This window comes from Bos grunniens, chromosome 20 (genome assembly GCF_055505025.1).
Source record: "Bos grunniens cultivar Pamir isolate PY7600 chromosome 20, Bosgru_T2T1.0, whole genome shotgun sequence".
NCBI classification, from domain to species: Eukaryota; Metazoa; Chordata; class Mammalia; order Artiodactyla; family Bovidae; genus Bos; species Bos grunniens.
In genome coordinates this window covers 70,414,255-70,432,045 of record NC_141184.1, presented here as the reverse complement: position 1 = coordinate 70,432,045, position 17,791 = coordinate 70,414,255, and the positions used below count along the sequence as shown (strand labels likewise).

The 17,791-nt window shown below is 38.6% G+C and overlaps 1 protein-coding gene across 15 annotated transcripts in view; it reads left to right on the top strand.

Annotated features, from left to right (window-relative positions):
- The window catches only part of SPDL1 (spindle apparatus coiled-coil protein 1), a 33,201-nt gene that overhangs the window by 3,636 nt on the left and 11,774 nt on the right, over positions 1-17,791 (top strand). For 6 of the 15 annotated variants that reach the window (XM_086362263.1, XM_086362259.1, XM_086362261.1 and 3 more), the window contains exons 2-8: positions 4,721-4,896; positions 6,432-6,608; positions 10,704-10,895; positions 13,218-13,367; positions 13,468-13,566; positions 13,643-13,753; positions 15,879-16,019. In XM_086362263.1, the coding sequence (XP_086218389.1) occupies positions 4,738-4,896; positions 6,432-6,608; positions 10,704-10,895; positions 13,218-13,367; positions 13,468-13,566; positions 13,643-13,753; positions 15,879-16,019 (1,029 nt within the window). In that variant the 5' untranslated portion in view covers positions 4,721-4,737. The remainder of the gene's footprint in view (positions 1-4,720; positions 4,897-6,431; positions 6,609-10,703; positions 10,896-13,217; positions 13,368-13,467; positions 13,567-13,642; positions 13,754-15,878; positions 16,020-17,791) is intronic. The other 9 variants (XM_086362260.1, XM_086362262.1, XM_086362258.1 and 6 more) reach the window with 3 other exon arrangements.

Below are 17,791 nucleotides of genomic sequence, written 5' to 3'. Positions count from 1 at the left end.
CCTCCTAGCTCACTGATCGTGCTTGAGTATCCTTTGCTGTCTTCTTTTCCACCTCATAACAGGGCTCCATCCTTTGTCCTCTTCTCTTTAATTATGCTTGTACTTTGATGAACACAGAACTAAAAAATTTATGCTGCTGCTAAGTCACTTCAGTCGTGTCCGACTCTGTGTGACCCCATAGACAGCAGCCCACCAGGCTTCCCCGTCCCTGGGATTCTCCAGGCAAGAACACTGGAGTGGATTGCCATTTCCTTCTCCAATGAATGAAAGTGAAAAGTGAAAGTGAAGTCGCTCAGTTGTGTTCAACTCTTAGCGATCCCATGGACTGGAGCCTACCAGGCTCCTCCATCCATGGGATTTTCCAGGCAAGAGTACTGGAGTGGGGTGCTATTGCCTTCTCCGAGCCCCTGACATGTCTCCATATTAATTCAGGTAACATTGTGAATTACTGAGCATGGACAACACAGTACTATAGATGAACTGTGGGAGATTTAAGAAAAACTGTGTTTGTGCTCATGTTATATTGTTTCTGTCCAACATTATTTATATTCTTGTAGTGAGGACATATAAACATAAAAAAAGGTGAAGTACTCAGTCTCTTAATACACATAACAAGTGTCAAGAGTGGAACAACCATAATTTCTGGGGAGGTAAAGGCGGGAGAAATGACAGAAGAGACCAACTTGAGCCAGATATTGAATGATGGATTTAGAGGAGAGCAGAAGGCAATTTACCAATTAGCATGATCTAAGAAGGGTATAAAAAGAGCTATACTGGAGAATTTCTATTGGGGAGTAGAGGGTTAAAGGGTTAAAAAGTCAAGCTGAAGCCATATTATAAAACTGTAATGCCAGCTTTAGCAGTCTGGGCTTCATTCAACTAAAAGTTATTGGCAAATCTATTCTACTAGTTGCTCAGCCAGAAGCTTTGGAGGCCTTTTAAAATTCTCTTTCATACATCCCACATTCCATTTGTCAAAAAATCATTTTGGTTCTGCCTTCAGAATATGTGTTAAATCTCATCACCTTCTGTGGCAGCCACTCTGGTAGGACTGGCCATCTCACCTGATCTTTCTGCTTTCAACTTGCTTCCCTCCCAACTATTCAGCGTATCAGCCAAAATGATCCTTTTAAACGTATCTGTCTCTACTCCAAACTTTGCAGTGACTTCCCATTTCACCCAGAGTAGAAGCCAAAGTTTTTGTTTACAATGGCCTGAATCGAGGCAAATTGAAAGTGGTCAAACAGGAGATGGCAAGAGTGAACGTCAACATTCTAGGAATCAGCGAACTAAAATGGACTGGAATGGGTGAATTTAACTCAGATGACCATTATATCTACTACTGTGGGCAGGAATCCCTTAGAAGAAATGGAGTGGCCATCATGGTCAACAGAAGAGTCCAAAATGCAGTACTTGGATGCAATCTCAAAAACGACAGAATGATCTCTGTTCGTTTCCAAGGCAAACCATTCAATATCACAGTAATCCAAGCCTATGCCCCAACCAGTAACGCTGAAGAAGCTGAAGTTGAACGGTTCTATGAAGATCTACAAGACCTTTTAGAACTAACACCCCAAAATGATGCCCTTTTCATTATAGGGGACTGGAATGCAAAAGTAGGAAGTCAAGAAACACCTGGAGTAACAGGCAAATTTGGCCTTGGAGTACAGAATGAAGCAGGGCAAAGGCTAAGAGAGTTTTGCCAAGAGAATGCACTGGTCATAACAGACACCCTCTTCCAACAACACAAGAGAAGACTCTACACATGGATATCACCAGATGGTCAACACTGAAATCAGATTGATTATATTCTTTGCAGCCAAAGATGGAGAAGCTCTATACAGTCAGCAAAAACAAGACTGGGAGCTGACTGTGGCTCAGATCATGAACTCCTTATTGCCAAATTCAGACTTAAATTGAAGAAAGTAGGGAAAACCACTAGACCATTCAGGTATGACCTAAATCCCTTATGATTATACAGTGGAAGTGAGAAATAGATTTAAGGGACTACATCGGATAGATTGCCTGATGAACTATGGACTGAGGTTCGTGACACTGTACAGGAGACAGGGATCAAGGCCATCCCCATGGAAAAGAAATGCATAAAAGCAAAATGGCTGTCTGGGGAGGCCTTGCAAATAGCTGTGAAAAGAAAAGAAGCAAAAGGCAAAGAAGAAAAGGAAAGATATAAGCATCTGAATGCAGAGTTCCAAAGAATAGCAAGAAGAGATAAGAAAGCCTTCCTCAGCGATTAATGCAAAGAAATAGAGGAAAACAACAGAATGGGGTAGACTAGAGATCTCTTCAAGAAAATTAGAGATACCAAGGGAACATTTCATGCAAAGATGGGCTCGATAAAGGACAGAAATGATATGGACCTAACAGAAGCAGAAGATATTCAGAAGAGGTGGCAAGAATACACAGAAGAACTGTACAAAAAAGATCTTCATGACCAAGATAATCACGATGGTGTGATCACTCACCTAGAGCCAGACATCCTGGAATGTGAAGTCAAGTGGGCCTTAGAAAGCATCACTATGAACAAAGCTAGTGGAGGTGATGGAATTCCAGTTGAGCTATTTCAAATCCTGAAAGATGATGCTGTGAAAGTGCTGCACACAATATGTCAGCAAATTTGGAAAATTCAGCAGTGGCCACAGGACTGGAAAATGTCAGTTTTCATTCCAGTCCCAAAGAAAGGAAATGCCAAAGAATGCTCAAACTACTGCACAATTGCACTCATCTCACACGCTAGTAAAGTAACACTCAAAATTCTCCAAGCCAGGCTTCAGCAATACGTGAACCATGAACTTCCAGATGTTCAAGCTGGTTTTAGAAAAGGCAGAGGAACCAGAGATCAAATTGCCAACATCTGCTGGATCATCAAAAAAGCAAGAGAGTTCCAGAAAAACATCTATTTCTGCTTTATTGACTATGTCAAAGCCTTTGACTGTGTGGATTACAATAAACTGTGGAAAATTCTGAAAGAGATAGGAATACCAGACCACCTGACCTGCCTTCTGAGAAACCTGTATGCAGATCAGGAAGCAACAGTTAGAACTGGACATGGAACAACAGACTGGTTCCAAATAGGAAAAGGAGTACATCAAGGCTGTATATTGTCACCCTGCTTATTTAACTTCTATGCAGAGTACATCATGAGAAACACTGGAGCGGAAGAAGCACAAGCTGGAATCAAGATTGCCAGGAGAAATATCAATAACCTCAGATATGCAGATGACACCACCCTTATGGTAGAAAGTGAAGAGGAACTAAAAAGCCTCTTGATGAAGGTGAAAGAGGAGAGTGAAAAAGTTGGCTTAAAGCTCAGCATTCAAAAAACGAAGATCATGGCATCTGGTCCCATCACTTCATGGGAAATAGATGGGGAGACAGTGGAAACAGTGTCAGATTTTATTTTGGGGGGCTCCAAAATCACTGCAGATGGTGACTGCAGCCATGAAATTAAAAGACGCTTACTCCTTGGGAGAAAATTTATGACCAACCTAGATAGCATATTGAAAAGTAGAGACATTACGAACAAAGGTCCATCTAGTCAAGGCTTTTTCCATTGGTCATGTATGGATGTGAGAGTTGGACTGTGAAGAAAGCTGAGTGCCGAAGAATTGATGCTTTTGAACTGTGGTGTTGGAGAGTACTCCTGAGAGTCCCTTGGACTGCAAGGAGATCCAACCAGTCCATTCTGAAGGAGATCAGCCCTGGGATTTCTTTGGAAGGAATGATGCTGAAGCTGAAACTCCAGTACTTTGGCCACCTCATGTGAAGAGTTGACTCATTGGAAACGACTCTGATGCTGGGAGGGATTGGGGGCAGGAGGAAAAGGGGGCAACAGAGAATGAGATGGCTGGATGGCATCACTGACTCGATGGACGTGAGTTTGAGTGAACTCCAGGTGTTGGTGATGGACAGGGAGGCCTGGAATGCTGCGATTCAGGGGGTCGCGAGTCAGACACGACTGAGCGACTGAACTGAACTGAACTGAGGAGCCTGGAACCAGTGGGGAAGGATGATGAGTGAGGTTGAGCTCTATATTAAATGTTTAAGTCTTTGCTTGAAACTCTAGAATGAGGTTGTTCTTTAATTACTCTAAACATGGTGTCTGTTTTGCTTGTGTTCTTATGAATAACTAGCAAAATGCTAGTGAGTCTGTTTTCAATAAAGTACATTTAATGTGGCAGATTTAATGTGTTCAGGAAGTTAACACTGTTGTGAACACTTGTGGACATGCTAGTCCTTACCTTATCAATCTTATTCAGAGGTACCTTTTTATAGTTAAGTAGAAGATATGCTACTATAAAGTTTGTTGATTTCTTTTACTGTTCTCTTAACTTGGTTACCTGTATAGTGATATAATTATGAGATCATCCTACCGTAGCATTTAAGGAAGCTTAGCACACAACTGAATAGTTTCCTAATACTGCATTCCTTAGAAGCAAAATTAAATTGTATTCATCTTTTTTTTTTCTTTTTGTTCTATTTCATTTGTTCTCAAATTGGGTAACAAAGTAGTCAGACCTTACTCTTATAACAGTAATGCAAATTTGACCATTTAAAAGTCAAAGAGAAAATCTTTAATACTGTGTTTTCATGTGGCAGTGATATTGAATGTATACATACACACACAACACATTTGTATCTTTTATTAGTGACATGAAGTTTTTTGTTTAAGTTTAGATACTTTTATTTCTTCTATTTACAGTAGACAGGAAAAAAATCATGGAGTCAGATGTAATAGCAGATCTTCGATGCAAACTCAAAGAGACTGAAGAAGAGCGACGGAAAGCTGCACAGTATGGTTTACAACTAGTGGAGAGCCAGAATGAACTGCAGAATCAACTGGATAAATGCCGCAATGAAATGATGACCCTGACTGAGGTAGGACACTAGACTCCTGTTCACCGGTTTGTGCTTAGCCACTGAAGATTGCTGTTGTCCAGCAGTCATTAATATTACTAATTTAATATTTTTGTTTTCTGAAAATTTTAGGTCTAATTCCCACCCATCTACAGGGAAATGAACTAAATGAATCTCTAATATTTTTTTTTTTCTGACTCTGTGTTCTGAGTTTGAAAAATATGTTCTTTTTCTTTACTTCATATTGAATTTTAGACTTTGGTTTGTCTTGATGCTACACCAACTCCTTAGTTCTGTCCTAAGTCTAGATTTTGTAGTCCGTTGCCCACTAATGGTCATCTCAGACTTAACATAAACAGAATAGTTGATTCCTTGCCCACTAACCAAACATGCTCTTGCAGAATTCTTTACCTTACTTAGTAACTATAAAAACATTTATCCAGTTACTTGAGCCAAACATCTACAAGTTTTACTCAATATCTTTCTGTCCGTATTTCTCATATTTAATCCACTAGTAAGCTCTAAAAACTTGACCTACAGAACATCTGCTGCTCTTGTTCAGACCACCATCATCTCTCCCCTGGACTGTTATCATAGCCTCCTGATTAGGTTTCCTGTCTCCCAGATTGCCATTCACACCGTTCACTCTTTACATGTCAGCCAGATGGTCATTGAGGAGCATATAAAAGGTCATGTCACAGCTCTGCTGAGAGCACGGAGCAGCTTTCCGTTTTATTTACCACAAAAACTGAGTTCCCTACCTGGGTTTGTAGATTTCCATGTAGTCTAACCGCTTTCAACGTTTGACCTCATCTTATGAATTACTTTCCCTTGTTCTTAGCTATACTAGTCCTGCCTTACGGGCTCCACAGGAGCTCTTGCCTCTTTCTGAGTTATTTGTCCCCCACTCTCATGAGAGACATGACATGAGAGAGAGGAATTTTTTGTCTCTTGCTCACAGCTGCATCCCTAATATCTGACATGCTTTTATTAAAAGAATGAATAAATCAGTTTTACTTAGAAAATGCTCAGTAATGTATTCAAACTTTGATCTCCAAATTTAAACATAGCAGTTAAAAAAACTAATGACCACCCTTATTGTTAATTTTTTCCTTTTAAACCTAATTTTATCTTATTTTTTTTAAAGCTTGTTGAGGTTTGAACTAATGACCTTTTCTTCATTTTACTTAGAGCTACAAGTAGAGAATATTATTATCAAACCAAATAATTCTTACTAAATAAACTTAAGTGCTATTAATTTTTTTTTCTTCCTAGCAGAGACTACTTGACTTGACAGCCATAGATCACTTTTTACTTTGACAGGACGTAGAAGCAATTACCATATGCCCAGCATGAACTTTAATTTAGTCTCAAATCACCTCTCAGGGTTTTTTTTACATTAATACTAGCTATAGTTATTCCAGATTGAACATGTGGTTGTTACTTAGAAAGCAGCAAATGTGTGAAACAGGAATGATTCAAAGATGAAAACTGCTTATGTGTGATGGCTTTAAGTTATTTTTATGTAACTGAATTATAATTGAATCTGTTTTCAGAGCTACGAACAAGAAAAATACACTCTTCAGAGAGAAGTTGAGCTCAAGAGTCGAATGTTAGAAAGTTTGAGCTCTGAATGTGAAACTATTAAACAACAACAGAAAATGCATCTGGAGCAATTAGAAGAAACACTGAGCAGAAGCCATGGGCAGGAAGTGAATGAACTGAAGAAAAAGGTTTGGGCATCTGTGTTTTGAAACAGAAGTATTTCACGCTCATGCAACCATTTGTAAACTTTAGATGATGAAAGACTTTCTTACTACCATCTGTGCAAAATAGCTGAGATGAGGGGTTCCATTATCTTAATATGAGGAGCGGAAACACTGAGAAACAGTAGTTACCTTAGTGGTTTGTTTAAATAACATTTTAGTAGTTAAATTGAATTATTTAATTTTAGCAACTGCGTATTTGTTAAGGAGTTTTAGCTCTGATCAGCATGGCCTCCTTTAGAGTGTTTAGGATACCGACCCCTTTTCAGAAAGACTAGTTTCCTAGCCTTCACTGCAGCTGGTGGTACACTTTATAATTCCGCAAAGAAACCAATAGTTTTTGGTAAATTAATGTACATTAGAGTTGTATATTTTATAACTATAAAATATATATTTTACAGTTTGTTTATTGAAGATAAACTAATACATATGATCTAGTTCATACACAACTCCTTAAGGGAGGTACCATTATTATCTCCATATAACATGAGAAAACCAATGTTTAAACAGATTGAGTAAAGTTGGACAAGATTATAGAGCTAGAGACTATCAGTCAAAATTTGGTTCTCATGTCAAAGCCTGCTTCACCGTGTTTCGTGTAGCATCTTTTAAGATTTTTATGTATCTGTACCACCTGTGCTGGTTAGTTAATTCTCATTAAATTGACTCTCTTTTAAATGTTCTCTAATTTTGAGTAACAATATCAATGAAATATATTATGTTTGAGCTGGTTATTTTTTTCCTAATATGCAATAAAATATAACTATCAAAATATGCTTTCATGCAATGCTTAGAATCATCTTGCTTACCACTCTGACAAATAATAATCCAGCTTGTCTGAAGCTACGCAGGTTGAGACACCAATAACTGATATGGATGCTTTTTTTCTTCCTCATGGATATTTTCAGTTTAGCAATAACTTTCAATACCTAAACAAAAAAGTAATGTAGGAAATATTGAGTCTAAAGTAAGGCCAGTTATAGAGATGGCTTTTTGGTAAAGACTAAATCATTCAAAAAATATTTTCAGTCTTCTTACGTTCTCAGATTACTTGTACCAATAATTAGGAGTTTTACTTGCCATCTTTCTTTCACTTATTTCTCACATTAGTCCATCAACAAGCTCTTAAGAACTTGAGCTACAAAATATCTGTATCCGCTACTCCGTAGTCCAGCTCACCATCATCTCTGCACGACTGTCCAGGTAGCCTGTTTCCTTTATCGCTGTCATGCCATTCATTTTTCACACGGTGGCAACATGGCCAGGAGTCCAGACCTACTCTGATGATGTGTAAGGATTAGTTGTGTGCTTATAAAACAAGGGACGTCACTGCCTGTTAAAAGATACGTAGCTTTGGCCAAATAGGAAACCCCAGTCCATGGGGTTGCTAAGAGTCGGACACAACTAAGTGACTTCACTTTCACTTTTCACTTTCATGCATTGGAGAAGGAAATGGCAACCCACTCCAGTGTTCTTGCCTGGAGAATCCCAGGGACAGGGGAGCCTGGTGAGCTGCCGTCTCCGGGGTCGCACAGAGTCGGACACGACTGAGGCGTCTTAGCAGCAGCAGCAGCAGTCATCTCATCATAGATTAAGTTTGGGTTATTCAGATGTTTTTCAGAAGGATATACACATTTCAACATATATCAATCAGGTGAAATTTTTATTTTACATGATAAAATTGAAAGGGGAAAAGAAATCAAAATAGAAGTCTCTTTATTTTTTAAATAGTAAGCAAATATCAGTATATATTCTAGGAATGTTGAGACCCTATTCAATGTAATTCAATATAGATGATAATGGTAACCCTGGACATCAAGTAAAAGACTTTTATTAACAAACCATTTAGTGAATGTTAGATGTGGTACTGAATGTTTTACCCACCTAATCTCGGTTGAGAGCCACACAATAACGCAGGTAGAATCATTTATAGTCTTACATTTGAGGAATGTGAGACAGGTTAAACCTCGACCTGACCCTAAAGCTTCATCCTCCTCCTGTAAGGAGGATGTGACACATATAGGCATACCTCTGAGATACTGCAGGGAAAGTTCTAGACCACTGCAGTAAAGTGAGTCACATGAATTTTTTAGTTTCCAAAGTGGTCTTTTAAAGTCATCTTTTTTTTTCATCTGTGTTGATGGCTGCTGACTCATCAGGGCAGTGGTTGCTGAAGGTTGGGTTGGCTGTGGCAATTTCTTAAAATAAGTCAACAGTATCAATTGACTCTTCCTTTCACGAGCAGTATCTCTGTAGCATCAAAGCTGTTTGGTAGCATTTTATCCACAGTAGAACTTATTTCAAAATTGGACCCAATTGTCTCAAACTCTGCTGCTGCTGCTCAGATGCTCAGTGGTGTCCAACCTTTATGCCTCAGACCACATGGACTATAGCCTGCTAGGCTCCTCTGTCCATGGGATTTCCCAGGCAAGAATACTGGAGTTGGTTGCCATTTCCTCCTCCAGGGGACCTTCCCAATTCAGGAATCAAACCCACCTACGCCTCTTCCCTCTCCTGCATTGGCAGGTGGACTCTTCACCACTAGTGCCACCCGGGAGGCCCAGTCTCAAACTCTGTCACTACGTTGTCAACTAAGTTTATGTCCTGTTCTAAGTCCTTGGTTGCCATGTCAGCAGTCTTCACAGCATCTTCACCAAGGGTGAATTCCATCTCAGAACCACTCTCTTTGCTCATCCATAAGACGCAACTCCTCATCTATTATCATTTTATCATGAAATTGCAGCAGTTAAGTAGTAAGAATTAATAGTCAAAAATTACTCCTTGATCCTGTGGGCTGCAGAGTGGATCTTGTGTTACCAGGCACAAAAACAACCTGAATCTCCCACATCTCACTTTGGTGACCAGGTGCACTCTGAGTGAGCAGTGATATTTTGAAAGGAATCTTTTTTCTGAGAAGTAGGTCTCAATAGTAGACTTTGAATATTCAGTAAACCATGTTGTAAAGAGATGTGCTCTCAGCCAGGTGTTGTCCCATTTATAGAGCACAAGCAGAGCAGATTAAATGTAATTTTTAAGGGCCCTAGGGGTTTCAGAATGGTCAGTGAGCATTGGCTGCAACTTCTTTACTTAAACTTCATGAACCAATCTCTGTTAGCGTCAAAATTTTCTTCGGCACCTTCCACCTGCCTCTCAACCATCGTAAAATTGAAGATAGTTTTATTAGACTTTGGCTTAAGGGAATGTTGTGTCTGGTTTGATCTGCTATCTAGACATCTAAAATTTTCTCCTTATCAGCACTAAACTCTTCAGCTTCCTTATCATTTGTGTGTCCACTAGAGTAGCAGTTCTAACTTCCTTGAAGAACATTTCCTGTCAGTTCACGACTTGGTTAACTGACACAAGAGGCCTGGCTTTCGGCCTGTTAGCTCTCAATAAGCCTTCCGTCACTAAGCATGATCATTTCTAGTTTTTGATTTAAAGTCAGAGGTGTGAACACTCAGAGGCCATTGTAGGGTTAGCAATTGGCCTAATTTCATATCGTTGTGTCTTGGAATAGAAAGACCCTAGGAGAGGAAGAGAGAGAGGAACGACCGTTCAGTGGAGCAGTCAGCTCCATCAATTTATCAGTTTGTCAATTCAACTCACCCTCTTACAGGAGTGTGTGGTTTGTGATGCCCCAAAGCATTTACAACAGTAACATCAAAGATCACTGATCACAGATCATTATAACAAATAAAATAATGAAAAAAGTTTGAAAGATTGTGAGAATTACCAAAATATGGCACAGAAACAAGAAGTGAGCAAATGCTATTGGACAAACTTGCTTGGCAGACTTGCTTGGCTCAGGATTGCCACCAGCTTTCCATGTCTGAAAAAAATGTAGTGTCTGGGAGGTACAATTAAGCAAAACGCAGTAAGACAAGGTATGCCTGTATTAGTTTTCCAAGACTGAAGCAATGTGACATTTTTGGAAAAGGGGTTAAATAATTTTGTTTAGTGTGATTGCCTTCCAAAATAGTTGTCCTGCAGGTACCAGAACACTTTGTACTGCAATTGTATGTTCTGATGACCTTTTACTTTTTCTTTTTTTTCTTTTTTTAGTTAGAAACACTGAAAGCTGAGTTAGATGAAGCTCGGCTAAGTGAAAAGCAGCTGAAGCACAAAGTGGATCATCAGGAGAAACTCCTTTCTAGTAAATCAAAGGAAATGCAAATGTCTGAACGTGTACATGAAAGTGTGTCTTCAGAGACACTGACTCTTCAAATTGAGCTGACCGAAATGGAAAATGTGAAGGTAGTTTTTATGGCATGTGTATTATGGAGTTTTCTCCTTTTTCTGGCTGTATATTTTTCATGTTTTTGTAATAATCCTTATGAGCTACTTTTAAGACTGAAATATTTTTTGGCCTAACTTTGATCTAATTAAAAAATAAGTTTTTAAATGGATTCCTTCAATTAAAGTAAAGCTTTAAGTTACATGATTATGTAAGGCAGACTTTACTTTTAGATTAATGGAACCTCTGGAAGAATTTAGACATTTATTCTAATCCTAGTTTGTGTCATAAAAGCCCAATATAAAAGTTGGTCCTGCAGAAGGTGCTTTGTTGTTCAGCTGCTCAGTCATGTCTGACTGTTGCGACCCCATGAACGGCAGCACCCTATTGTTTTGCCGAAAGTTTTCACTTTAGTCTCAGGTTCAAAGGATTTGTTAACAAACTAAGCCACTTGTTCTATACAAATAATACAAATATTTATTAGAGAATTATCTAGCTTACTTTCAATATAGTAACATTAAAAGAAAAGGGAAATAGAACAGAGGATACGTCAACAAATTGGGTTTTGACCAACATCCAGACTCAAACGGTGCTGAGAAATCCCGTGTCAGAGCACATCTGGAGTCCCAATTGTCCCAAGGTCCCAGGCAGCATGTCCACTACTTGGGTTAGACTTCAGAAAATTGCAGTTCAGGGTTCCTGCCTATAATCCCAGGACGAAAACTGGTATAATCATCAGTCTGACCAAATTGCAAGCCTGGTTTCATGTTAATGCTGTTTGTTTTGTCTTGTAAAACTTGGAGTGTTGTTACGCCTGGGGCTTGGTTGGCCAGGGCCCCTCCAAGGTCTCCACAGTCTCAAAATTCTTCCCCATCTTATCTGTAGTGCTGCAAGTCTTGCGCTCACAGCAGGCAGTCACTCACAGTCAGGGTAGTGTCCAGGCAGGCTAGAAGCAAGGTCAGAGGCCTGCTCTGCTTTGTCTCTGAAGCCTAAACAAGACCATTTAATTTCCTGTCCTTTTGTCCTTTTTGTCCTTCCTGACCATTTAACACCTGTCCTTCACTATCTCCCAAAGTTTTCTCAAACTCATGTCCATTGAGTCAGTAATGCCACCCATCCGTCTCATTCTCTCACTCCCTTCTCCTCCTGCCCTCAGTCTTTCCCAGCATCAAGGTCTTTTCCAGTGAGTTGGCTCTTTGTGTCAGGTGTGCAAAGTATTGGAGCTTCAGCTTCAGTTCTTCCAGTGATCTCCTTTAGGATGGACTGGTTTGATCTCCTTGCGGTCCAAGGGCCTCTCAAGAGTCTTCTCCAACACCACAGTTCAAATGAATCAATTTTTCGGCACTCAGCCTTCCTTATGGTCCATCTCTCATATCTGTACATGACTACTGGAAAACCCATAGCTTCGATCGTATGGACCTCTGTTGGCAAAGTAATGTCTCTGCTTTTTAATATGCTGTTTCGGTTTGTCATAGCTTTCCTTCCAAGGGGCAAGCATCTTTTAATTTCATGGCTGCAGTCACCGTCTGCAGTGATTTTGCAGCCGAAGAAAATCTGCCACTATTTCCACATTTTCCCCATCTATTTGCCATGAAGTGATGGGACCAGATGCCATGATTTTCGTTTTTTTGAATGTTAAGTTTTAAGCCAACTTTTTCAATCTCCTTTTCACCTTTATCAGGGGGCGCTTCAGTTCCTCTTCACTTTCTGCCATTAGAGTGGTATCATCTGCATATCTGAGGTTGTTGATATTTTTCCGGCAATCTTGATTCCAGCTTGTGATTCATTCAGCCTGGCATTTCAAATGGTGTACTCTGCATATAAGTTAAATAAGCAGTGTGACAATATACAGCCATGACTTAGTAATTTTGAAATTTTAAACCCATCTATTGTTCCATGTCTAGTTCTAATTGCTGCTTCTTGACCTGCATGCAGGTTTCTCAGGAGGCAGGTAAGGTGGTCTGGTACCCCTTTCCAGAGTTTGCTGTGATCCATACAGTGGAAGTTGATATATGTGTATAATTTTTTTCATTGTAAGCTAAAATTAACTTAAAAATGAAAGTTTTAAATTCATAGAAAAGAAACAGTCTCTGGAGTCTTTTTTTGATCACTTTTTAAAAAAATAATTAAAAAAAAATTTTTTTGAGTTTTTTTGAATTTATTTTTTATTGAAGGATAATTGCTTTACAGAATTTTGCTGTTTTCTTAATTATGCACTGTAATAATCTTTGAGTAGTTATTAGTTTTAGTTTTGAGTGTTAACCTCTGCTCATAGATAAACTGACAGCTGCTAACTGAAGGATTATTCAAGAGTTTCTTCTTTTTCAATTCCTGTTTAATAGACCACGCTCCAAGAAGAAGTGAATGAACTACAGTACAGACAAGAACAACTCGAGCTTCTTAATGCTAATTTAATGCGCCAAGTAGACCGGCTTAAAGGAGAAAAAGAAGAGCGAGAGAAAGAAGCGGTTTCTTACTATGATGCCTTAGAGGTATTGTGATTATAGTAATACCATCTTTTCCAATTTATATAAGTTGTTTTCTTGCTAATCTTATGTCAAGTAGCTGAATTGTTTTCTCTTTTGAATTTAGAAAGCTCGTGTAGTGAATCAGGACCTTCAGGTGCAGCTAGACCAGGCCCTCCAGCAAGCCTTGGACCCCAACAGTAAAGGCAATTCTTTGTTTGCAGAGGTACATAAAAATATTCCATTGATTGCATTGGCATTTCACTTAATAAAAGCATACTTAAACATGTTATATTTTGTAGGTGGAGGATCGAAGGGCAGCAATGGAACGTCAGCTTATCAGCATGAAAGTCAAGTATCAGTCACTGAAGAAGCAAAATGCATTTAATAGAGAACAGATGCAAAGAATGAAGGTAAGAATTAGTGTAAGATTTATTCAACCTTATTTTGTATCAGTATGACTTGTACAAGTAATACACTTTAACGATTATTTCTAGAACTACATGACCTTAGAAAAAAATATTTTAATTGAATGAGAGATCCCTTTTATATTTTATTTAAAAACATTCAATTCTGTGTAGATTTTAGTGGTATATGTAGCATTCATGGATTGATTGAGTTTTTAATTATTACTCACTAGCCTTGAGTTTTTAATTCTTAGTAGCCTTGCCATTAGCTCTTTCTTTGTAATGGGAAAAATCAAGTATTAAAAAATTTTTCTGTCCTGCTGTTGGCCTGGTTTCTTTCTGAGGGTAGCCCTGAAATGTCTACTTCAACTAAAGCTAGCTCTCTCACCATTCTTCAGTTCTCCCACAAAGGCTTATTAATAGACTGAAGTTTGAATTTCCTTTCCTTGCAGTTTCTCAAGTCAAGCATATCAGCCCTTTTAATATTAAGGTTTGTTGGGCGTCATTTTTGCCGAACAGCTGGTAACAGAAAAGTATGTGGAAATTAGATTCCAGTATTGTGCCAACCCTTAGACTCCTGATCTCCTGAAGTGGTAGCACTTACTAGAAGTCTGTAAGGTTTCCTGCCTCTTTTAAGGATGATGAGATTTACCAAAGAAATAGGAAAGATCAGTGATTAAACTTTGGCATCAGATAAACTTGGGATTGAATCCTAGTCTCGCTTGTTAGCTGTGTGACTTTGGACAAGTATGCTTATTTTTCAGAGCAATTAGTCACCTCATTTGTAAAATAGAGATGATAGAACTTGCCTCTTAAGAGTTGTCCTGGAGTTAAACGAAGGCATAGCAACATGCTTACATGTTTGGCAAATAGAAAAGTACTGACTTAATGGACAACAACTGTGTCTTTTATTTCTGAGGATTTCAGTTGTGTTGTCTGGTTTACCTTGGCTCTCCCCTATCTGGGAATTATTTCTTTGTAAATTTTCTCATATTTGCTCTTTGTTTAAATACATTAAAATACATTTGTTGGGCTATTGTTATTAATCTCTCACTGTTCTGCTACCCCAAACTATCTTTAGACACAGGTAGCATTCTGAATTTTGGGGGGATTGATGTGTCTAGCTTACAGTATGAAAGAGAAGAAGTGAAAGTGAAGTCACTCAGTCGTGGCTGACTCTTTGCAACCCCATGGACTGTAGCCTACCTCGCTCCTCCGTCCATGGGATTTTCCAGGCGAGAGTACTGGAGTGGGTTGCCATATCCTTCTCCAGGGGATCTTCCTGACCCAGGGATCAAACCTGGGTCTCCTGCATTGTAGGCAGATGCTTTAGCATCTGAGCCACCGGGGAAGTCCAGTATGAAGCAGGAGCAAAAAGTGGATCCTTAAAAATGTTAAAAGTAGTCTCTTACTTATAACCATAGCTGCAACTTCATATAATTGCTGTACTCAAAAATTTATTTTAACTAATTGACACTTTTTAGAACTGCAGAAATTTCCAAAGGCAGAAAGGAATGCTAGGTTTAGGTTTTAGCTAATTTCCTTCTGGTTGCTGTCCAACTCCAAGTTGAGGTGGAGTCATAATTAGGTAGGTTGATTGCTGCTCTTGAAAAAATAACTTTATATTGAAGTTTGCACCCTTTACCTTTGCTTTCCATCCTTGTCCTATGCCACAATTAAGCTACAAATGTGAGTAGCTTAATAATTTCCCCCACTGAATACTACCGAATTTCATTAAAATTTTTGAGAAGCTGCACCAGCCCCTTAATGAGAATGCTTATGGTGAGTACAGTACAGCGTCCTGCTGGGTTTCTCTACCACTTACCTGGTGACTTCTCGACCACAGCCATGCAGTTCAGCTGTGTTTCACACAAGTACAGACAATTGTTACGGACTTCAGATACCAACTCATAAGTAGTTGAAATAAGTACTAGAGAGTTATATCTGTAACTAGGCTATCTGAAATAAATATCAAATTATTAGAGTATTAAACTAGACACAGCTAATTTGTTTAGCTTCTAAAATGAAGCCAAAGTAGTATAGTACAAAGTATGAATTGTATCAAAAATATAGTTATCAGAATCTTCTCCCCCACTCAATTTTATGGGGGAGAATTTTTTTTTTCTTCTAGGTACAGATCGCTACATTGCTGCAAATGAAAGGGTCTCAAGCTGAATTTGAACAGCAGGAACGGTTGCTCGCCATGTTGGAGCAGAAGAATGGTGAAATTAAACATCTCTTAGGTGAAATTAGGAATCTGGAGAAATTTAAGGTATGTGTAAACACCTTTTAAAAATAAAACAGTTTTTTGTTTGAGTATCTTGCTACTTTTAACTTGAGTGGGTTTCTTTATTATGTAATTAATCTATAGTTTCTATTGAGATTTACCAATATTTACTTTTTTCTTCCAGTTTGTTTTTGCTTTTCAGTGGTTTGGACTACTGCTTCTTTTAATAGAGCCCCCATATTTGTTGTTGTTATTGTAAATTTTAACTCATTTATACTCAAAGCACCCATATCTTAGGTGTACAACTCAGTGAGTTTACATACACATACCCCCTTCAGTTATTACCAGCTCATGGTATAGAGTACTTCTAGCCTTCCAGAAAAGTTCTGCCATGTCCCTTTTGAGTGAGTACTCCCACCGTCTAACCTTGTACCGGCTTTACATGTTCAAATACTCTTGAACTCCATATAAATGAAACCGTTCACTACACACTCTTGCTTCTGTCTTCCACTCTACATTATGTCAATGAGATTTGTTCCTCTTGTCAAGTGTTACCAGTAATTAATTCTTTTTTGGTGCTTTCTACCTCTAATTTTTGATGAATGCAAAGTAAGCTTTTTGTCACATTGTCCAGTATTATGTGGCAACTGGAATTCATACAAGTCTTTAGTAAACTATTTCAAAATTTTTGAAATTCAAACCTTCAGGAAAGTTGTAAAACTATTACCGCATACTCTTCACCCAGATTCCCCAGTTGTCAGTTTCACCACATTTGCATTTTTATTTTCTCTCTCTCCATGTATATACATTTTTATCTGAAACATTTGAGAGTAAGTTGCAAACCAGTTATCCCTTTACCCTTAAGTTGTTACTCAGCAGTGAAGTTTATCTTTTACATAACCATAGTACAATGATCAATCAGGAAACTTACATTGATACATAGTTTTAGCTGAGCTGCCTTTTACACTTTAGGAATTACCACTAATGTCCTTCCTGGAATACAAAAGCGACCAAATGCTTTCCTTTCTAGGGTCCAATCTGTGATCATACGTTGTATTTAATTGTCAAGTCTCTTTAAAGACTCTAAAGGCCCATATAATTAAAGTCAGGAAAGACATGACTTGGAGCAAACTCAAGGAGGAGAGGGTGGCAGTGGATGAGGCGGTTGGATGGCATCACCAGGTCAGTGGACATGACTTGGAGCAAACTCAAGGAGGTAGAGAAGAACAGGGAAGCCTGGCATGCTGCAGTACATGGGGTTGCAAAGGGTCAGGCAACCTTTCTGTTGCTCAGAACAACTGAACAGAAACAGTCTGGGACAATTCCTCAGGCTCTCTTATTTTTGATGGGAATACTCCAGGAGTAGTAGAATACTTTCTCAATATGTCACGTCAGATGGCACATGATGTCTATTTCTACTGTAACAGGTGATATTAACCTTAAATATTTCATAGGGAGTTACTTAGGCCAGGTATATCTATTTCCCCTTATACTTGAACATCCATTGATGATTCTTGCCTGAAACGTATTACTGTGATGATTGCCAAATGATAATTTCAGTTAGAATAATGAATTAGAGCTTTTCTCCTCACTTATTGATGTCATATAGTTTCATAAATTCTTATTTTATCCTATGGACTGTAATCTATAACTTCCTTATTTACTCTGTCCCAGATTTGGCCAGTGGGGGTACTTCCTTACTCTGGCACAACAAATGGAATCAACATTTCTACAAGGAACATAGGTTCCTTTAAATGAAGAAGGGCACTTAGAAACCAGAATCTGGGCACTGAATGTGCTTATTGCTACTGAAATGT